Below are 23316 nucleotides of genomic sequence, written 5' to 3'. Positions count from 1 at the left end.
ATGAAAGGGGGGGGGCGGGTGGCGCTACAGAGCAAGCTCTGGGGTCCATCCTCACACTGAGATGAACTGACATGTTGCAGCACTGAGAAAGAGAGAGTGTGTACGTGTGTGTGTGTGTGTGTGTGTGTGTGTGTGTGTGTGTGTGTGTGTGTGTGTGTGTGTGTGTGTGTGTGTGTGTGTGTGTGTGTGTGTGTGTGTGTGTGTGTCCACACTTGGCAAGGCTAATGCAGACTCTGGGATGTGCACAAGCTGAGCTTCTTACACGAACCGTGGGCTGAAACTCCCAGCAGGAGAGAGAGAGCGAGAGCAGCAGGGACTTCATGTCGGACGCCCACACTTGTGCAGCTCTTCGCCCAGTGCTCAGGGCTCTGTTTGGGTCATGGTTACTCAGCTCCGCACTTCATGTGGAAGTTTGAAGCCCGGCAAACAGTGAGAGAGCGGGGTCGTGACCTTGAGAAGTGATTTTGGGGTCTGTTTTTGCTCTCTAGTGCCCCCCACTGGCCAGCGGGTGCAACTTGCGTTTGTAGCTAATGTGGCGCGAAGGGAGTTGTGAAGCGTCAAGCTTTAAGTTTTTAATTTATAAATGGTTGAACTGAAACTCATCCCTGGTCAACCAACGTCTTTGGAAAAAGCCTTTCCACCCTCAATACTAGCAGATAGCGCGATGCTACGCTCCAGAGATGACCGAACCAATCAATTCCCCCGCTTTCGCTTCCCCCATAAACAAAGACAAGCCGGATCTCTCATCGCGCTGGAGTCGCTAATTTCACTTTATTTTTTTCTATTTTTATCTCCTTTCGTTAAACTTTTAATTGGCTGTGGTGGTGACGGCAGATTCGCCCACTCAATCCCCCCCCCCCTCCCCCCCCCCCCCCCCCCTCCGAGCCCACCCCTGGCTGCATAGATGGAAGATGTGAGTCGCAGATAAGCCGGACCCCCCACCCCCCCGCCCCTCCACACAATCACTCCACCACCCTCTCCCTAAATAATAGGCAAAAGGTCATTAGTGGAAACGGACTGATTTGCTGCCGGGTGGTTGCAGGGGGATTTAGCTAGTAGGCGGGTTGTGTAATCCCCCTCTCCCCTTCCTCCCTCTCCTCCCCTTCCTCGTCTTCCAAGGAGCCCTCACCCTGCAGAGAGCTCTCCCAGGGGGCACTTCAAAGCCCACCACCGACAGCACCTGATGGAAGGCTGAGTGTTTGGGTTGTTTGCCCCGGACACCAGCAACCACCGCCCACCAGAAACCCTGACCCCCCCCCCCCCCCCCCCCCCCCTCCCCATTCCCTCCCTCACCCTTAATCCTCTCGGTGGTGCGATCTCCCCAGTGTCTCTCTCTCTCTCCCCCATCTCTCTTTATCTCCCTCTTCAGGATTTCTATCTCGCGATCTGCTCTATCAGCCAGTGGTTACTCTGGGTTTATCTCAAATGCGGTACCAGATTAAGACAAGGGAAGAAAACAGGACTACAACAATTAACAAAGAAAGTTTTCTGTCAGAGCGATGCAGAAAAAAAGAAAGTTCTTTGTTCGTTTTTCCTGAAACGTATTTTTGCTATTGTAATTTATGTGCATAGAATTAGCTGTACCTCGGAAATCCGGGCCTAAAGGAATTAGTAGAGAATGAGTATGTGTCAGTGGTTGAGTGTGTGTGGTTGTGTTTGTGTGTATATGAGTGTGGGGGTGTGTGTGTGTGTGTGTGTGTGTGTGTATATTAGTGTCTGGGTGTGCGTGTGTGTGTGTGTGTGTGTGTGTTTGTATACGTGTGTGTGTGTGTTTGTATACGAGTGTGTGTGTGTGTGTGTGTGTCTGTGTGTGTGTGTGTATTTGTATACGAGTGTGTGTGTGTGTTTGTATACGAGTGTGTGTGTGTGTGTGTGTGTTTGTATACGAGTGTGTGTGTGTGTGTGTGTGTGTTTGTATACGAGTGTGTGTGTGTGTGTGTCTGTGTGTGTGTGTGTGTGTGTGTTTGTATACGAGTGTGTGTGTGTGTGTGTGTGTGTGTTTGTATACGAGTGTGTGTGTGTGTGTGTGTGTGTGTGTGTGTGTGTGTGTGTTTGTATACGAGTGTGTGTGTGTGTATGTGTGCTCCCTCCTCTCTCTCCTCCCCTACCTAGCGCCTGCAGTCTGCCTCCACACTCGTCCAAACTCCTTTGGTCGGCAGTGGGGGGGTGGAGGGAGAAGAGGAGGAGGGGTAGGACTGGTGGTGGGAGAGCGTGTCGTCACCGTGTGTTTGTTTTGAGCGAGTCAGGGTTCTGGGTGGAGGCTGGAGGGTGGGGGGGGGGGGGGTGAGCTAGTCACCGCGCCGCCGCCCGCAGCTGCCGTCCACCTGCCACTCGCCGCTCCTGCCACCTGTGGGCAGAACGCCGCGCAGATGGGAGACCCCCCGGGCCTTACCGGCTCTTTGGGGGGCTTTATTTGTTCCGCTTTTGTCCGTTCCCGAATGGTGGAAATCTGTCCGGCAGTTTTTAGAGCAAAAGAGTTGTAATGTGTGGACCAGTCGTCAAACGAATGGTGTGTGTGTGTGTGTGTGTGTGTGTGTGTGTGTGTGTGTGTGTGTGTGTGTGTGTGTGTGTGTGTGTGTGTGTGTGTGTGTGTGTGTGTGTGTGTGTGTCTGGGCGTGTGTGTGCGTGTGTGTGCGCGCATGTGTCTGTGTCTGTGTGTGGGTCTCTGTATGTGTGTGTGTGTGTGTGTATGTATATGTGTATATGCGTGTGCGTCGTTGAGCCGAAACGCGAGCTGAAGGCTCCATATGGTGCCCGATGGCTTGATGAAGATCCTTTGTCTGCGCTGTGTATACGTGAGGAGACAAATGCTAATAGTAGCGAGCCTGTGCTTCGCATGCTGCACAGCTCATGATTATTTTAATAACCCATCTTTCTCTTCTTAGCAGAAACCTCCATTTACAACGGGCCCTTGAGGCCGTAGGACTAATGCTCTCATTCTACCTGGCTCTCAGCGTAATGGATACGGAAGCTCACAATCTCAATCTTCGGTGCTTTCTTTTGTTCCACACAGGCCACTCATGTCGGAAGTGTACCACTGGAAAACACATATTGCACATAAAAATACACACACACCTGGGTATTTTCCACCGGATTTGACAGGGATACAGGATCTCGCAATTTATAGCAAGCGCACGAGACAGATGTAGATAGTGACTCTTGGTCTGCTCCTGGTTCGAACCAGGGAGCGGACTAAAATGGTCGAGATAAGACCCCCACCCATGCCCTAATATGTATAAAAATATCAGTCCTATCATTAGTGTTGTGAGTGACTCCTGCATACTACAATGATGCCTCTAAGAAAGAGGTCTATACATTATATTCTATTTTATACATGTGCATCGGATGTGTGTTTCCAAACACATTTCACACGGGACGGACGGACGAAATCTCACAGAATCAACTGAATGACAAACTGCCTTCGATTGGTTTTTATGCCTTACTCTCAGTATCTCTCGGGCTGTTGAACCGCCGCTCTGTTCTCCCTGGGCTCTCTGTGTCTGCTCCATCACTGTGATGTCAGAGCGCGTGGCCCCCTGTCAGCTGTTCACAGTGGCGTTTAGAGTCAGGCGGTGATTAATACACAGGGGCCTGGGTCCGTAACACACAGGGGTCGAGCCCCCCCCCCTCCGGCTACACATATGCCGTCTTGATGGCAAATGCTCTTCACTCTCTTTGTATGCAACCCCCCCCCTCCCCCCCCCCCCCCCACACACACACACACACATACTCACACATACATACTTGCACGTACACAAACACACACCATTGGAATGAAAACGACAAAATAAGAAAGATGAGACATATAAAAGAGCTAGGTCGCACATTCTGCAACAACAACAACTCGCAACAAATCCATCTGACCACTGGCGTGGGGTCGCTAGCAGGAATCACCGGTCCTTAAACCAGACAGAATGGGGACCTTTTAAACACATACATGTATAACGCATACATCAAAAACTAGCATCTGTGCATGTGGAAAGTGTGTGGGGACTGGTGAGGTGAGCCGGTGGACTGAACACACACACACACACACACACACACACACACACACACACACACACACACACACACACACACACACACACACACACACACACACACACACACACACACACACACTGCGCACACACAATGCGCACACCCACTGAAAGCAGAGCAGGAGGACTGCTATCAGGTTTACCACTGAAGCCCCAGTCCTAGAGGGCCCTTGAGGGCCTAGATTCGGGGTTTCTTCAGGTTTTTTTTCTGGTGATTCGAGAGGCAATCTCTAGTGCCTTCTGTCGAGGCAATGCTCCCGCTCCCGCCCGCTCTCTCTCAATCTCCATCTCTCTCTCCCTCTTTCAAACTCTATCGTTCGCCCAACAAGTTTGTGTGTGTGTGTGTGTGTGTGTGTGTGTGTGTGTTGCGGGTGCGTGCGTGCGTGTACGCACGCTGTTGATTCCATCTCCTCGCGACCTCGCCAGAACCTTTCCAGCGGCAGCCGCTACACCCGACGATTCCCCTCAACCGACGGGTGCCGCTCTGCCTCGGTCAACCCCCCCCAGCCCCCCCCAGCCCCCCCCCACCCCCTCAAAACAAAGAAGGTCACGGCTTCTCCCAGACAACAAAAGCCGTGACCATAAATCAACCGCCCTGGTCTCCGACGGCTAGTGTTGTCTCCCTGTGAGGGAGACGGTCGACGTGCCCCCCTGCAGGAGAGAGAGGCTTCGCGGTACGGACGGAGGAGATTGGAGCGAGGAGGAGAGATGGGAAAGACGTAGTGGGGAACAACACACAGCACCGAGAGTTAGAGGAGAAGAGAGGAGAGAAGGGAGGGGAGAGGGGGAGAGATGGGAAAGACGTAGAGGGGGACAACACACAGCACCGAGAGTTAGAGGAGAAGAGAGGGGAGAAGGGAGGGGAGAGGAGGAGAGATGGGAAAGACGTAGAGGGGGACAACACACAGCACCGAGAGTTAGAGGAGAGGAGGGGAGGGGAGGGGAGGGGGAGGGGAGAGGAGGGGAGGGGAGAGGAGAAGGGGGAGGGGAGGGGAGGGGAGGGGAGAGGAGAGCAGGCGACAGTTTATTATGCAGATGAGGAGAGTTGAAGCATTTTAAACTGTCGGAGGTGTTGCCTAATTCATCAATGTCGCACCGTCTGAGGGTGTGCGGTGGTGCGTGAGTGTGTGCGTGCGCGTGTGTGGTGGAGGGAGGGCGGGAGGGGAGCATCTGCCATGCCAGGCCAGAAGTTGCACGGGCTCTTGGATTGATTACCCCCTCCTGCAGACTCCAGGGGTATGTTGCAGAGGTGGGGCGGACGAGGGGGGGGTCCCCTCCTTTCCCTCCTTCTACTCTGCAATCTTCCTCTCCCTGTCTAATTTATTTCCCTTCATTCCGCCCCACTCGCTCATTCTCTGCCTCTTTATTTTCCTCTGTCCGTGTCTCACTGTGTCTCTCTCCTCTTGTCTCCACCTATTCTGTCTGTCCTTTCCTTCCCCCCCCCCCCCCCCCCCCCCCCACTTCTCGCGTTCCTCTCACCTGCTGATTCACCCCCCCCCCCCCCCCCTCATCCCCATCCCCTTCCCCTCTCCTCTCCTCTCCTCTCCTCTCCTCTCCTCTCCTCTCCTCTCCTCTCCTCTCCTCTCCTCTCCTCTCCTCTCCTCTCACTCTCGTTCCATCTCTCCTCACACTCTCTGTCCTGGTCTCGCAGAGTCTCGATGGTGTGTAATGGACCGGGTGGGGACCCTCCTAACTAATACCTGTGTCTTATCGCTCTGTGGTGTACATCTCTGTCCCTCTCTCGGGCACTTCTCTTTGCTATTCTTCCCTCTATCGGTCTTAGGACCGCTGGGTAAGTACACCAAAGCGGGTTTGGTTCAAATGTTCTCTCCCCTCGAATCTCAAAGTGGACTCTTGTGGTTCTGTCCAGGAAGGATTGAACCATGTCGATCGGGGGGGGATTAACGGGGGAAAACAGGGATGATGGGGTATGGGGTTGCATCTCACATTGACAAACACACTGCTTCTCAGTTGAAGGATCCTCTGCCCTTAGCCTCTCCTTGGTGCTGAGATATCAATGAAGTCCACACACAGAGGTGATCTCTGTGGAAGGGCATGTCTCTGGGCCAGTGGTGTGATCCTGTGGAAGACGGTCAGACTTAAAACGTCGATGAATCCATAAAATATTTTGTTGGCTATCCCTGTGTATGATGTAGACGCACACACACACATAACACACACACACACACACACACACACAGACACAGACACAGACGCACACGCACACACACACGCACAGAAGCTCATCCTCTCTTTTCAGTTGCACAGCGTTCCGGGGCTGCCAAAAGCACCGCTATTGTTTTGCTCTGACATTCTGGGTCTAAGGCCGTTGGTGCATGTGTGTGTGTCTGTGTCGGTTGGGGGCGGGGGGGGTGTAGGGGATCTAGGGGGGGGGGTGGTTTGGCAGTTGGTTTTCAGTTCATTGTCGGGGCATGGAGCACAAAGGCGTGGGGAAAACAAAAATGAAAAACGTCTGCGGTTGAATGACCTGCTCTTAATCCATCCCCCCCCCTCCCCCCTGCCCCACACAGCCCCCTCCCTGTCCATCACCAACGGCCAGGAACACCAACAAAGCAGACAAATGCTATGAAAAAAAACCCACAAAAATGAATCCCACAAAACACGATAAAAAACCCTGAATACCGGACTCAGGCGCTGTTGGTGTGTGATCAGAGTGCGCTGCTGTGTGAGTGGAGAACATAAAGTGTACGTACCTAAGGGAGGGAGGCCGCCCTATACTGTGTCGGCCCTGGTAATGGCGTACTTACGGACCCCTGGGGTTGGCCCCGAGTTTGGCGGTCTGGTACGCGACCAGGGATGGGTGGGTGTCAGATAAAAAAAGGTCAACGTTCCCCGGGCACCCTTCCCTTCCCCTTCCGCTGGTGAATTACAGTCTGAAGAAACCAGATACCCCCCCCTATACACACACACACACACACACACACACACACACACACACACACACACACACACACACACACACACACACACACACACACACACACACACACACACACACACACACAGACATTCATACACGCGTGTGCGGAATCGCTGCCAGGAATAAAGAGTTAATGGTCGTAAATGTCAAATGATAGATTTGACGACTGCAGCATATTCCATCTCTCTCTCTCTCTCTCTCTCTCTCTCTCTCTCTCTCTCTCTCTCTCTCTCTCTCTCTCTCTCTCTCTCTTTCTCTTTCTCTCGGCCATGGGCCCCCCCACCAGCACGCACATACACATGCGCACATACACACACACGCACATACACAAATATACACACACAAACACACACACACACAAAGGAAATCCTATTATGCTGATTTATGACTATTGATTTCAATTTCCGGGGCGTTATTTGCTGGGAGCCCTGCCATTAAAACCAAAGACACGTCGGAATGGGAATGAAGCCACTGGCCGTTACAAACGCCTTTCATTTGTGTCTGACAGAGCAATGGCTTTTAAGTGACCAACCGTTGCCACGTGGGTTAGTGAAAGCTGAAGTGTTGTTGAAGTGAACCCCCTTTTATGTGGCTAGTTGATGGGTGTGTGTGTGTGTTTTGTCTTTTTGAATCTTTGCGCTTGTTGGTTATTGGTTGGCTTTGTGTCCCCTGCAGCCAATCCGCTTAGAGTCTGGGTGAATTTGAATGATTTGGTACGCCTCCAGTCTTTTGTGGGGGGGCTGGCTTAGCCGTTTGGGGGGGCTTTTGGGGTCTCAAAGGGGAATTGGGTTGGGTGCACTGTCAGATGGCTGGCGGTCTTTTCAGCATCACATTTAAAATTTAAACCACCCGTCTCTGGGCCAATGGTGGGCTCTGCTCCGCGGCTGGGCGTGACATCAGGGGGGGGGGACACTGTCCCTTTCTTTCTGAATGGGGACCCCTCAGAGGGATGGGTTTAGGCCAGGCACGGTGCGCCCCCTATTGTCTGAATGAAGTCCCAGAGCCATGTTCACAAATGTAGCCTTCTGTGTCTTTAGGATCAATTTAGCTCAGGGCTAATGAAATCTACCAAGTATATATTCTAGATGTAATCTAATGCAGGTTACCCCAGAAACCTCATCCAGCGTCCCCCAACAGACTGACCTCATATTGGAAGGGTTGTATTTTGTGGATCATCAAACAAGCCTTGATCTTGGTGTGGGCGCCTTCCATTGGAGATAATCTTCATGCTGATTAAAGGAACAGTTAACTGTACATGTCATCCTGACACCTGTCCACTGTCTGAATCCCCTTGAGGTTTACACTTCAGCGACACGTTGAACAGAATGTCAATGTTCATGACGAAATGCGGTACAAAATGGGATTTGTGGTGGAACGTGTGGGCAGTCAGGGTTTGTCTCCTAAAACGGGTTGCTGTGAAGCTTTAATCTTGTGTCTGATTCCCACACACCTCACTTGTCTTATTCCTCCCCTGAAGCTCATCCCTGCGTCATTATACGGCCGCACAATACATTGATTTCGGTATCGGGGATGGCAATTTGAGTCGTGCAATATTCAAAAAAGCAGAGGCAGCTATTTCTTTTTTCCGGCCATATTGTGATTAAATGTGCGTGCGTCAGCATAACGCCACACCGTGTGAGCCGGTGAGCGTGGGGACTTACTCCAAAAGTAGTGGGCTTGTGTTCTTGCCACAAAAATGTAGACTATTAGTGAGCTTCCCCCCCCTGAAGAAGAACGTAGTGCGAGCGGTGAATCGAGTCAGAAGTGAGGGAGGGTTTCTGTGACACTACTTCACCTTTCCCGACAGCCGCTTGTGCCGCCACTGGAGCCTGTCTCCTACATCTCAACACAATAGATGGGGCGCTGGGAACAGGCTCCTCTCTCTGCTCTCCCTCTGGTCGTACCTCTTTCTGCTGCTACTGGCTCAATGTCTTCCATTCGTTCATTGATTCATTCATTCCAGGTACGGCTAACTTCATCAGGAGCCGCAGCCTTGGACTCGGTATTGGGGGATAATGTGTGTGTGTGTGTGTGTGTGCATACGTGTGTGTGCCTGTGTGTGTGTGTGTGTGTCAGTGTGTGTGTGGGGACAGATGGTCCATTGAAGGTGATCTGGTCCAGATGCCCCTGACCTCCTCTCCCGTCCTCTCCCCTCTCCGCCCGCTCCCCCCCCCCCCCCCCCTCGCTATAAAATGGCACCTTCTCTTTATTTCTCCTCTGCGATCCGACGTCCGCTGGCAGGGTCTCCGTGAGGAGCAGGGCCGTACGCGATGCGGGGCTTTATCACACCCTCCCCACCACTCACAGTGTGAGGGTGGATAAGCTGGGGAGGTGGGCAGCGGGGGCGGGGGGGGGGGGGGGGGGGCGGTGCGGGGTTGGGGGGGATTGGCGACCGGGACTTGGCCCAGAGTCAAGCCTAGGAGACCCCAAATGATCCAAAATGCCCTCCCTCCCTTCTTCGCTCCAAACACACACGCTTTAATCTACACGGGAAGCTGCCACGCACGCGCGCGCACACACACACACACACACACACACACACACACACACACACACACACACACACACACACACACACACACACACACACACACACACACACACACACACACACACACACACACGAGACCCAGTGTGGCCATCTCAACCTTATCAGTTGAAAGGTAAATACGTGGCCAAAAGGAGAGTTTATACGGGGGGAGAGATTGGCCCAGGGAATGAAATGGGCTTCTGTTTGTCTTTGCCAAGCAGCCCCGGAAGCGAACCATCGCTATCTCCTCTCGCTTCTTTTGAAGGGCGGCAGCTGGCGGGCTTCTTGTATCTGTCGTCCGCCCGGGACGTGTTTCCTTTTCATCTTTCCCTTGAATTTCCATTTTTTTCATCTAAATCATCGTCTCCCTCCAGATCTCCGCTCATGTTGGCTCCGCCGGAGCAGGCGTTCTCCTCTGCTCACGTTGCATCATGGAACCTGTAGTCTATCAGCGTGTTGCCGTGGATCCTGTTTTCCCTACGTTTTGTCTGAAAATCTGTCTCTCTGTCTGTCCTTCTGCCTCTCTCTCTCACCCTCTCCCTCCCTCTCTCTCTTTCACTCTCACTCTCACTCTGTCTTTGTCTCTGTCTCTCTCCCTCTCCCTAATCGTTTATATCATCCAAAAAGGTGCCGATGGGAAGGTGTGTTGTTCCTTTTAAAAGCAAGCCGGCGCCAACATAACACGTTGTCGAGAAAATGACAGTATGTCAGCCTGAAATAGGCTCATCCTGTTGCGAGACATGTCGGGCTCAATTTTATCCTGGAGACGCCAACCCTCACAGCGGCAGAATTACATCTATTAGTAGTTCTCAGCAAAGTGGTGGGGAGCGAATCTAAGAAAAGTACTCGGATTGTACTTTTTCGCCCGGGATCTGGATGCAGAACTTTTTATATAAAAAATATAAAAATGAGAATATAGGGCATAAGAAGATGGAAAAAAACGGTAAACACATGTTACAAAGGTTATGTTGTTGACTACTGAAATCATTTCTCGAGCGAATGTCCTTGAAGTAATCCCAGAGAATAAACTGGGACCCTTTCCTGGGTTTGTCCTCCTGGTTCTCTGCTACGGTGGGTCTAAGGACGAACAAAGCACCTCCCTCAAATGACAAGCAACGCTTCGGTTCATCCCACCTCATCTCACCTCATCTCACCTCATCTCAACTCTTGCTGAGGGGAGGGAGAGAGGGAGAGAGGGAGAGAGAGAGGGAGAGACTGTTGGCAAAGAAGAGGGTAAATCCAAAAAAAGAAGAGAAGTAAAAAAAACAACTCTCAGGGTGACGAGATGACATAAAATAGCAGATCAGCGCAGATGCTATTGTGTGTGTCTGTGTGTATTTGTGTGTCTGTTGTTGGGGGGGGGGGGGGGGGTGGGGGGTAGACAGCAGCTCCTTGTTCCTGCCAGGTGGGCAGGTAATGCACTATTGATTTCTAGCAGGGAGAAGGTTCCCGGGAGCCCTCTCTGGACCCACGCCACACACGCCCACGATGTCCCTGCTTTGCCGCCGGCCCATCCTCCGAGTTTATCCGCACACTGGCGCCGCACGCCGTCCCGTATCTACGCAGCTGAACGCACGATCCCGGGCACTCGCTCGGACGTACGATTTTTCCCCACGTGTGATTACATCATAACCTTCGCGCGGGTGGGACCGGATCCGGCGCAGGGAATTTCATTAGCTTCAGAGAGGAGGACGAGCGGTGGCGCCGCGTGCGTTGCGGCGGGCTGCCCGCTTCAAGGGCAGCTTCGCCTTTTGACGTGGCGAGCGCGAGCAGCTGGTGTCTCGCCCACGCACTCTGTTCCCCCCCCCCTCACCCCCTCCTCTCCCCCCGTACGTTTTGTACTGCCTCGGCCGCAGTGTCACAGCGCTAAATGTCAAAATCTGCACGGGCCGAGGCCAAGTCTGCTCCTCTTCCTTTCCCGTCACCCCGAAGACATCACAGGCTTTCTCTCTTTCTTGGCTCTGCCCTCTCTTACTCTCTCTCTCTCTCTCTCTCTCTCTCTCTCTCTCTCTCTAGCTCCGCCTCACACTCGCACACGCCACAGAGGAAGAGGTCATGCGGGGTTGCAATAACAGAGGGGGAGGGAGAATAGAAAGGGAGAGGAGAGATAAAATGCAGAGAGGGAGAGAACGGCGTTATTCAGAACACGGGGGCGAATTGTTTGACCTGTGCACGTAGGAGCGGCGCACAGCATTCTGGGTAACTGAATTGGGGTTGTCCGCTCCCGATAATGCATTACTGCCTGCCAAACGCAAACTTGATCAATGTCAAACAGAAAACGGTGCTAAGGCGAACTTTTTGTCAGTTATAAATAGCGAGGGGAAATGGGGGAAGGATAGACGTCGTGGAAGAGAGAGAGAGATAAAAAATTGTTTATGAACATTTGATTAAAATGAGGTCTGGCCTTTCTCTATGAACGATGGGTCTTGTCGCGGTTGCCAAACGGCCCGGGTTATACACAGCTTTATTGATGGGGCAGAAAAAATAAGATATGAAGATTAATAAAAAAAAAAATCAAAACAAACAGAGCTGTCCCTGGCCAAAACGCTTCCGTTTTTTTCGGACGTTTCTCTTGGCGGAGATTGCGATAAAAGCAGGCAAAGCTATGACTCAGGTTGCGAACCCGTATTTCTGATATGAATTCAGGGAGCTGAGGACGCCCCCCTAATCTCCTAATGCATGTTTCCCTTGCCCTTGGCTGGGTCAGGGGGGAAATAGATGGAGCCTTATCTGCTTTTATAGATTCATGGAGAATTTCTCTGGAATGGGCCGGCTGTATAAATATAAATATATTTTTTCCCTAGTTGACTCTATTGAGTTATCGTACGTGATGTGTGTGCGTGTGTGTCTGTATCTCGCTCTCTCGCTCGCTCTCTCTCTCTCTCTCTGTCTCTGTCTCTCTCTCTCTCTCTCTCTGGCTCTCTCTCTCTCTCTCGCTCTCGCTCTCTCGCTCTCTCGCTCTCTCTCTCTGCGTCTGTCTCTATCCCTCTATATTTTCATGTCTGTGGCTGTCTATGGTGTGGGTATGTGTGTGTGACTCTGTTTATGTCTGAGCTTTTTTTTTTTTATGCGTTTCCTAAATATGCATCTGTGGTTGCTGTGCATGTGCATGGGAGGGGGGGGGTGCTTGTCACTGTGTGTGTATACTTGTGCATGTTTGTGTATTGTGTCTGTCTACTGTGCTCATGTGTGTAACTGTGTGTATGCCCCCGTGTGTCCCAGGCAAAATGAAGCGAGGTTATCAAAGGCGGTAATATCATAGCACAGTGTTAATCACAGAAAGTTCCCTAATTAGGCCATTAATCATGCAGTCTTTACCAGACTACGGGGAAGAGAGATGGGGGCCTGTTTTGAACGGAGGCATCAGCCTACATTATTACTCCTTATCCATTCCCTGTCACTTTGATGAATTAAAACAATACATAAAAAGAACGGAAAGAGCCGCATAAAGAAGAAACGGCAGAACAACGTCGGTAATATTCATAAATATGCAATCTTGTGAAACTATAGCAATCTACACTAATGTCTGAATGCTTTGCATCCGAGATTGCTGGAACAAAACATGTGATAATGTTTTGTCACACACATTAACACAATATATGACAAATACAGGAAGGAGGGGGAAATGTCTCTTACAAAATGTTCTGCATAGGGTAGGATAGGCTTGTGGCTTTACATCGGATTGTCTACGGGTTCTCTGCAAGGATTAGCTCTCCGTTCTGATCAATAATTGTTTAGTAGTTCCGAACTAGGTTTGGCTAGTGTTGCTGCACTAGGATTGGCCAGTGTTACTGTAATAGTGCTCGCAAGTGTTTTCTTATGAATTTAGAAGTCAGACATATCTTGTTGCCATCATCTTATTCAATGAATCAAAGAGACCTATGAACAATCATAGAGCACTGTGTTGGATTTGGTGGAATAGGAGTAAGCAAATAAATGAATGATTAAGTGTCCTCATACAAAGACTTTCTCCTAAAGAAACGCCCCAAAAAACACTGAGAAGGCCAAGATGGTTGCTCAAAAAGCAAAGCAATTTAGCCCAGCTACTCCCGAGAGCCTCAGCACATCAGAGTGGAGATGACACAAAGATGGGTGTTGAAGAGGCAGAAGGCCTGTCCAGCTCTGCCCAGGCACCACCGTGTAGCAACAAAGGCTGAGAGCCCGGGAGAGAGGAGGCAGAATTAGAGCGAGCAAGGAAGGGAGAATGTCGAGGCTGTGAGATCTCTGAAGGATTGGAGCTGCTTGTTATCACAGGATATTTCTGTCAGTGTGACACTTGCCCTCTACTTCTGGGTCATTGAAGACAGAGTGTTGAGAGTAGTATTGGACCTACTGTGGGAGTGCTATTGACTGTGTCTGTTTGTACGTGCCTTTTGGGGTGTGTGTGGGGGTTTTTGGTGGAGGGGGGGGGGGATGTCTCGCGGAGTCGCGGTCCAGGTTGACAGGCAACTGAACAAACAAGTCCTGCACGGTCCGGGGGTGACCAAGGACTGTTTGATTGCCGACAACGAGGGGAAAAAGAAAGTATAGTTTTAGCCCTCCTGGCTGACCTGACGGGGTACCGCCTGCCGCAAATTGGGCCCCAACCGTGCAAACGTGACAAGGGGGTCCTCGTTCTAGCTAGCGCTATTGCTGTCACAATATCTTTGGGATTGTGAATACTCTCTGTTTAAATAATCACGTTAGAACACGTTTATATTTACGTCGCAGCATCCATCTTTGTGTTTGAGCCACCTGTGTTTATAAAGCCAGAAATGTCCAATTCAGCAAAGGGGAGCCTATCTTATTATTAAGGTGGTACGGGGTGGGTGGGGGGGGGCTGGACCGGAGAATATTTCTTTGTGCAAGCGAGAGGAAGATTTTAAGATTAGTTTCCAGAGAGCGCCTCAAGTATTTTGGCGGGAGGAGGAGGGTGGGGGGAGGGATAGGGAGGCCACCTTCATGAAGCAGGGAAGGTCAGCATGATTTTGGGTGCAAACTACGCCTAGTTAAATCGGTCCGGAGAAACGAATGTGTGTGTGTAAATCTGTGTAACAGGTTGTGTGTGTGTGTGTGTGTGCGCGTCGATGCCGGACAGCGGCCTGTGTCTCGTGCGGGAACAGCACACGTGTCACATTGTCATGTTCTTGCCGTGTGTATTCCCTGGCTTGCTGTTAGCGCTTAATAACTATGTGTGATTGTGTGTGTGTGTGTGTGTGCGTGCGTGCGTGCGTGTGTGTGTGTGTGTGTGTATATGTGTGATTAATGGCAGCAAGCAGGCTCCTCAACCCACGCTACAAACTGCCAGCGCCACCAAAAGAAAAAACACCCCATAACAACCAAGCGACATAACGGGTCACAATGGCAGAATGTGCATCATTATTGTACCCTCCACCTCCTCCTTGTCCTCCTCCTCTAAATCAGACGCTTTGATGGGACGAGTGTTGACGAGTTTGACGATGATTGCGGGAGTAACAAAGTTAGCACCCCCCCGGCTCGCGCAATAACGGCGTCCTCGCTCTCCCCCCGCTCTCCTCCCCGCCTCTCTCTCCCTCTCTCTCTCTCATTGTAGAGCGATGACTGTCGACAGCTCATTGTCTCGGTGCGCTCTCTTCTCTCTCCCTCACGTTATCGCTCTTGCTCGCTCTCTCTCGCGCGCTCGGCACCTTCTCGTGAACGGCTGTCGCTTCTGGCGCCAAGGCGCGACACGCCGAGAAGCGTGGCACGGGAGCCGTCTCTGTGCTGTGACAGAGTTGGAGGGAGGGAGAGGGAGGAAGAGAGGGAGAGAGGGAGGGAGGGAGGGAGGGAGGGAGGGAGAGAGAGAGAGAAACAGGGAGAGAGAGACATGGAGAGATATGGGGGGCGGGAGAGAGAGGGGGAGAGAGACACTGAAGGAGAGAGAGAGAGTCTGGCATGTTGAAACAAAAGGTCCTTTCGCTGCCTTCAAAGGATGCCACATGTGGAGGGGAAGACGGACAGATGGGCCTGTAAAACTCTGAACAGAGCCATGTCAGGAGGAGACAGGGACTGGGGGATAGGAACGCCAGAAAGTGACAACCGGAAAACTGCAGCATTTTGGAGAGCAGCTCCGATTTCTGTGGGCTTCTGAATTATGAAGATGAGCGAAAGAGAGAGGTAGAAAGAGATGGGTAGAGGGGGAGAGAGAGAGAGAGAATAATGAAAGAGGAGCTCTTTGTGTGTTTAGTGGGTGAAATGTAACACAAGTTTATCCGTTTCTTACTTGTGTCTGATGGGAAGATATTGCCAATTTTCTTCTAGATAGTTTTTCTTGTATTCCTACCCGGTCGTCTTTGAAAGAAAATCACGTTCAACTTTGTCTCTGTCGCTTCACTCCATACAGCTTATACAACTCTTTCATCTTGCAAGGCCTGCATTCTCTTTTGGTAAACACTCCCTGAGATTGTGAGATTCTCTATGTGATTGACAGCCAGTCAGAGCCACTCAAATTGATGAGTCGCTAATTATCATGTCAGGCTTCGTCAAGTTCAGGTCACGGTGTTCCTGCCGTCACACGCCTCAGGATGTTCCATTCTCCCAGTTAGGCTGTACTGTTCAGTCACGGAGCAGACAGTGTTATCCACGAATCACTGTACAGGGAGTACATTGGAGTAGGAATGAGCGTCAGGGTCTCTTGCTGTAGGATACCTAGAAGTGGAATCAAATGAGTGAATCTCAGGTCATGAAAGCTACCCTGCACTCTGTCTATTTATTAGTTAGTTGTGGTGCACGATGTCTTTAGCTACTGGAGTGCTTTGAATGAATTCAGCCTCACTTACGCTTACGCTTTTGAACATGTTAATGAAGATTGTAAATGCAGACATCAGGGATCGAAACGCGAAACCCTTTTGTTTCGGAATCTGAAACCCACTAATCTCGGATCAAGCAGTCCTACTATGATTTAGAAGAAATACTGAGCCACCAGTCCTACTATTTTCCAACAGAAATACTGATCCAGCAGTCCTGCTATGTTTTAGTATAATTACTGAACCAGCAGTCCTACTATGTTGTAGCAGAAATACTGATCCAGCAGTCCTACTATGTTTAGAAGAACTTCTGCGGGGGAGACGGCACAGAGCCGAAAGGCTGGAACCCTGTAATGTAAGAGCCCGAGTTACACCTCGTTTTGGTTTTGTTACGGAGATATTCCACCGAATGAAAGCCATCTGCAGGAGTGGGTGAAGCTTTCAGAAAGGAATTTGAATAAGTGTATTCCCAAGTGGTCAGTTTATACGGTGTTGATTTGAAACCTTCACAGACAAGTTTTTGAGCAGTTTACCCAGAAAGTGTCTGGAAAGGTTTCAGGCACGTTTTGAGTTTGTGCTCGAATATCGCACACTTACAGATCCCCGCCTCAAACCACGTGACCGAGACAAATAAGAGAAACCGAAACGCCGCAGTCACCCGGATTTGAACTAATCTACAAACACCAATAACACTGTGTTTCCCCTACCCTGCCTAATCATATGCAGATGGGGTCACAGGAGGTGACCACCTTGTTAGCAAGAGCAATTTGGCTGGCTAGGAATCGATAACCACCAATCCACTACTGCTGACCACTTAGGATGGTGCAATCTGCATATGTTTAACGGGACCCTGAATTCGGAGGATGATGTTGATAGGGTTAAAACAATGTTTAAACATCCGTCTAACCGAGATGCATCATTTACGTCTAATTAGGTTATTAAGGGTTATCATGGTCGGCGTTGTGCAACAGATAAAGAAGTCCCCCAGAATCCATTGAATCTATCCATGGCCTTCTACTCCTTCCAGCCAATGGAGTAGACGGAGTCAGGGGGAGGGGGCATTCAGACCACACCCCTACAGTCCTGTGTCCCTCCAAGGGTTAATCTGCTCACTTTTGAGATGTATATTTACGTACTTTATATAAGTGTTGCTGACACAGCCCTCTGTGACACGTTTTATCATGGTTATATTTTTAGGTTCTTTAGATCCTGTTGCCCGTCACTTTAGGAAGTTGGGGTAACAAAAAAATGTCAGATCTTGGAATTGCCATAACACGATGCAGTATTTAGTGCTACACAGAGGAATTTCCAAAAACTTCTCATTAGTTTTTCCTAAAAAGTTGCTGGTATACAGTTGTTAAATGTGCCACCTGCGTGAACTGTACGTAGCTGAACAGTAGCCTATGCTACAGTATTTTGTTATATTTTATAATTTCCATAATGGTAGTACTTTGGGAGACAAAGATTTTCTGAGGTGGTTCGCGTTTGAGGACCACTGGTTTAGGGTGTACCGATACTGGCTACCCAAACAAAATGGACTCGACTTGACCTGAACTCGCCAAAATGATTGGAAACCCCCGCCCATAGACGTGGTGCGTGCTACCCTGGGACCCACCCAAAGTAACACCTCCCCTCTTCCTCCTCCCCCCCCTCCCCCTCCCCCATCCCCTCCTCCTCCCCCTCCTCCTCCTCCTCCCCCTCCTCCCCTCCTCCTCCCCCTGCCTCCTCCTCCTCCCCCTCCGCCAGGCTCCTTCATGATGGTCAACGCCTCGCAGCACTACGCCGGCCAGCGGGCCCAGATGCTGCTGCGGCCGCTCAGCGAGAACGACACCCACTGCATCCAGTTCAGCTACTTCCTGTACAGCCGCGACGGCCACAGCCCCGGGGCCCTCAACGTGTTCATCAGGGTCAACGGGGGCCCCCAGGGCAGCGCCGTCTGGAACATCTCGGGCTCCCAGGGGCGCCAGTGGCACCAGGTGGAGCTGGCCGTCAGCACCTTCTGGCCCAGCGAGTACCAGGTAACAACAGCGAGTATCTTGTGTATTATGACGATGAGGAGACCTTAAGTATAACCAGGATAACAGTTTGAAGAATAAACAGACCGTGTGAAATGGACGGGAAGGTGTGTTAAAAAGCCGTTGGGCTTAAATAAAGCAACACCGTAAAGAGACAGTTAATAGAAAATAAAGAGGGGTGACTTTACGTCTACGATAAAGTCTTTGGGATTGAGGCTGTGTGTGTGTGTTTGTGTGTGTGTGTGTGTGTGTGTGTGTGTGTGTGTGTGTGTGTGTGTGTGTGTGTGTGTGTGTGTGTGTGTGTGTGTGTGTGTGTGTGTGTGTGTGTGTGTGTGTGTGTGTGTGTGTGTGTAAGAGTGAGTGAGCGTGTGTCTGTATGTGAGAGAGAGTGTGTGTTTCTGTGTGTGTGTGTGTGTGTGTGTGTGTCCCATGAGTTATTCGCGGGGCACGCGGGGGGTTAGCATGAATGGAGAGGTGATGGGTGGTGGTAGGGCTGGGCGATATGACCAAAATATCATATCCCGATATAGGTCATTCATATCCCGATAACGATATCTATCAAGATATAGCACATTTTCTGTAAATTCAATGAATAAATAGTTAATATAAAATGACCACATGGAAAGGCCTATTTCAAACAAAATATAAAATGTGAATGTATAGATATAAAAAGGTAAATAGAAAACACTTTTTTGGTTGGTTTTCAAAAATATAAAAACCAACCGTACCAATAGTCTTTAACAGTAGAACTTTGTATTGTAGCGGCAAACAAAAATGAATACAGGCTTAACATAAATATTGGTACACGAAATGTAAACATGGAACACTTTCAAGTTTAAACCAATGCAGCAAAATAAGGCTCACAATATAAATATATAGAATATAACACGGTCTGGGGTTTGTTTTGAGCACTCGACGACTATACGTTTGTGGATTTCATCAATAGTCTCTCTCCGTACTGTTTGTCGTGATTCTTTCGTAGGTGGTTAAATGGGTTGGTGGTGTTTGAGTCTGGTGAGGGGACGGGTTTGCGGCAAGCACGTTTTTCTGGTCCGTGTCCGACTTTTCAAACCCAAACCACGTCCATGCGATAGAAGTAGCCCCTCTTTTAGGTGCAAGCTCACTTTGTCTTGGCTGGTCGTCGGAGTCCTTCTCCTGTTCAGAATTGTCAAGTTCACTCTCCTCCATGTTTGTTATGTTGCCTTCATGTGCCGTGTGGAAGCATGTAAAGCGTCGTCCAAATGACGAAAAATATTACCGTAAAGAGTGTGATTTGCGACAAGACGCTATAAACGATAGAGCATAATATGAAACGATAGACATTTTTATATCATCACACGATATATATCGTCATATCGCCCAGCCCTAGGTGGTGGGTGCCTGGGATCAATTGGACAGCCCATTTCTTCCAGCACACCAAAATGTTTCTCTGTGTTGTTGTGCGCTGTGTCGCCCCTTCTTTGTTGGTCTATTTACCTGAGCGCTGCACGGCAATCAATACCTCTTTGTCCCCCCGCCCGGGGCTACTAATGTTCCCGCGCGCCGTGGCTCTGCGTTGCGATGCACCGCTGTGTTGCCATGGGGACGACCGGGGGTGGCCACGGCGACGGGCAGACCATCACGACCCACTTGCCTCTCCCGATTACAGCCCCATCATTTCTTGGGATCTTTCGCTTTCTGCCCCCCCCCTTCCCCGCCAAGCCCTCTCTGCCCCCTCACCACCACCACTTCCCCCTCTCTGCTCCTCTCCTCTCCTCTCCTCATCTTCCAGACCACCCATCTCCTGTGCCACGACCACATGTACCGCAGATGGGAGATCCTAATGAGAAAATGGCATTGGTGTTTGTCTGTATGTGTGTGTGTGTGTGTGTGCGTCTGTGTGCCCTTGTGTGTTTGTGTATGTGTGTGTGTGTTTCTGTGTGCCCCTGTGTGTTTGTCTGCGTGTGTGTGTGTGTGTGTGTGTTTCTGTGTACCCCTTTGTGTGTGTGTGTGTGTGTGTGTGTGTGTGTGTGTGTGTGTGTGTGTGTGTGTGTGTGTGTGTGTGTGTGTGTGTGTGTGTGTGTGTGTGTGTGTGTGTGTGTGTGTGTGTGTGTGTGTGTGCGCCCCGCCCCTGTATATGTGTGTGTTTGTGTGCCCCTCTGAGTTTCTCTGTGTGTGTGTGAGTTTGTGTGACCCCAGTGTGTGCCCATGTGTGTGTATATGTGTATGTGCCCATGTGTGTGTGTCTGGACCCCTGTGTGTGTGTGTGTATGTATGTGTGTGTGTTTGTGTACCCCTGTGTGTGCGCCCCATGTGTGTGTTTGCCGAGTCAATTGACCTCAATTCCACTTGACCCTGGCACAGGGGGATAGTAAGGGTTGGAGGTCTGGTGATGGGGAGAGGGGGTGGTGGAGGTGCAGGTGGGGTGGAGGGGGGGTCTGGTGGCTATGCTTCCATAACCTTGATGCGCTGCAAGGCCCCCATCTCAATAAATCAGGAGGCAGTTAATGAGATTAGAGCTTCTGGGCAGATCAATGAGAGACGGCCAGCCACTATACTGACCTCCTTGCACACACACACACGCACACGCGCACGCACACGCGCGCGCACACGCACGCGCACGCGCGCGCGCGCACAAGCGCGCGCACACAAGCAGCCGGGCTGATTCAAAGTAAGGATTGGTCTTCTTCTGTGGCAGCACTGTAAGAGGCTTTTGCCTGGAGATTAGATTGCAGGCGAACACACACACACACAGACACACACACACACACACACACACACACCCTCAGACACACACGTCACTTGAGCGATGTTTAGTGGAAGCGGCTGCTTAACATAATGGCTGTCCAGGCATATGCTTGCATGCATTTGGCCACTTCCGCGGTTTTCTGTTTTCTTTCCGCTGTCTCCTTAACGATGCGTTATCTGACTTCCTCGTGGTTGCTGCCAAGTTTCTGGGACAGCCGTTCAGGAGAGCAGGCAAGGGGGGACAGAATTCAAGATCGACAAGATGGAAAGGGATGAGGGAGGAAGGGGAGAATAACACATTTATACGTATGGGGCTAACATACCACTGTGTGTATCTGTTTGTGTGTGGGTGTTTGAGTGGTGTGTGTGTCAGACACGTGGGCATTCTCAGTGTGTGTGCGTGTGTGAGAAAACTGCATGTTGTGCATGTGTGTACGACTTTATCGCTGTGTGTGTGTGTGCGCAATTGCGCATGCATCGGTGTGTGTAAGACGCCCGCAGTGTGCATGTCCAACACAGCCGCGGCGAGTGCATGTGTGCAAGAAATGGCCGCAGTGTGTGTGTGTGTGTGTGTGTGTGTGTGTGTGTGTGTGTGTGTGTGTGTGTGTGTGTGTGTGTGTGTGTGTGTGTGTGTGTGTGTGTGTGTGTGTGTGTGTGTGTGTGTGTGTGTTTGTAGATATTGGACAATGCCTCAGGTAACTGGTCCTCTGGATCTCTCCTGGACAACCAAGCATCCCCCAAGCATGGTTCTGCATCAGGCCAGTTAAGCCCGTGATGGGGGGCTCCTTGGGGCTCCTTGGGGCTCCTCTGGCTCCTGTTGCAGCCCAATGAGACGGGGTCTGCCACTCAAACAGAGCTCACAGAGTACCATCCTCTAGCCCCTTGCTCCACCACCTCCCACTCAACGAGACCCTCAGGGCAACCCGGGGGGGGACCACTCCTTCACCAGAGGAGGCGCGTGTGTCTGTGTGTGTGTGTGTGTGTGTGTGTGTGCGTTTGTGTGCGTGCGTGTATTGGCAGAACAAGGAGAAGTTGAGATCTAAAAAAATGATAATGCAAGTGATTAGGGAGGATCAAACGTTCTCTTAGGGAAGACCGGCTGTTCTTAAGAGATACCCCCCCCTCTCCCTTTACACACTCTCTCACACACACACACACACACACACACACACACACACACACACACACACACACACACACACACACACACACACACACACACACACACACACACACACACACACTCCTTTCTTTAACTCACAGCAGAGAGATGGAGAATGCAGGCAGCTCTTGTTCCCATGTAGGCCTCTCTGTAACCGCCCATACATCCGTCTCCTCTAGTCCCTGCTTATTCTTGCACTGGCCGTTCTTCCACAGCGCTGTGGCCTATCCCTAGCTTACCAAGGATCAGGCAGCTGTACGGTGTGGCATACATGCCATTAGCCATCTTAACACCACACAGCCCATCCACGGTTCGCCCCTGAAAGGTGCAGTCGGCTCGGCACGCAACATACTAGAGACCAGAGTCTTTCCAGCTCGTTGAGAGTGACAGCGTGTGATGAAGGTGTGAGCGTTTGTTGAGCAGGGGGAGCGTGTGAACTTAATGCGCATGCGCATGCACACGCACAATCACACACACACAAACAATCCAAACGTGCCCGACGACAACCCTATTACTTTGGGTTCCCCTCCCCCTCCTTGAGTGAACCTTCCCGAGGGATTAATAAAGTTTGATCTATCTTATCTATCCATCTTCACTGCTATTCATTCTAATTTCACTGTAGTCTTCGTGCTGCCTGCATCCCCTGCACTACGCTCTATCTATGTGGCACGTCACATTTCTGATTGGCGCACACACACCGCGCCACACACCCATCGACACAGATAAAACATTGGTTTATCTGCGCTATCGGTCAGGAAAGTGTCAAGCGTCAGTCCACGACATCGTAATTCGGTTCTTAACGGCCCCTAACCGCCAATACGATCAATCGCTGCAATCGATAAACACAACATATTTGTGTCTGCTCAGCTGTACCGCGGCACCATGCAGAAGACCCCCTACGTTAATTAAACTCTGAAACGACCGACCTCTGCGCAAAAAGAAAAGAAACCGCTACAACGGCACGCAGTGTTCAATTTGTCCGGCGGACGATAAGAAACCATAAAAAAGGAAGAACCTGAAATATTAATGAGTGTGCGATTCCGCTCTTCATTACACTGACTCGCCTGTTTTACCGGCAATCTATTGTTGCTTTTTATATCTTCCCTTTTGAGCTCTAATGGAAGACATCGCCCCGGTTCCGATAGTGGATTTTGTAGC

General features: G+C 50.7%; 1 protein-coding gene across 1 annotated transcript in view; it reads left to right on the top strand.

Annotated features, from left to right (window-relative positions):
- Window positions 1–23316, top strand: part of LOC130376240 (receptor-type tyrosine-protein phosphatase U-like) — a 118237-nt gene that overhangs the window by 50414 nt on the left and 44507 nt on the right. The window contains exon 3 of the mRNA XM_056583462.1: window positions 18001–18272. Within this exon, the coding sequence (XP_056439437.1) occupies window positions 18001–18272 (272 nt within the window). The remainder of the gene's footprint in view (window positions 1–18000; window positions 18273–23316) is intronic.

The sequence above is a fragment of the Gadus chalcogrammus genome, chromosome 22 (assembly GCF_026213295.1).
Source record: "Gadus chalcogrammus isolate NIFS_2021 chromosome 22, NIFS_Gcha_1.0, whole genome shotgun sequence".
NCBI lineage: Eukaryota > Metazoa > Chordata > Actinopteri > Gadiformes > Gadidae > Gadus > Gadus chalcogrammus.
Note: the sequence above shows the minus strand (reverse complement) of the source record. Positions and strands in the feature narration are given on the sequence as shown.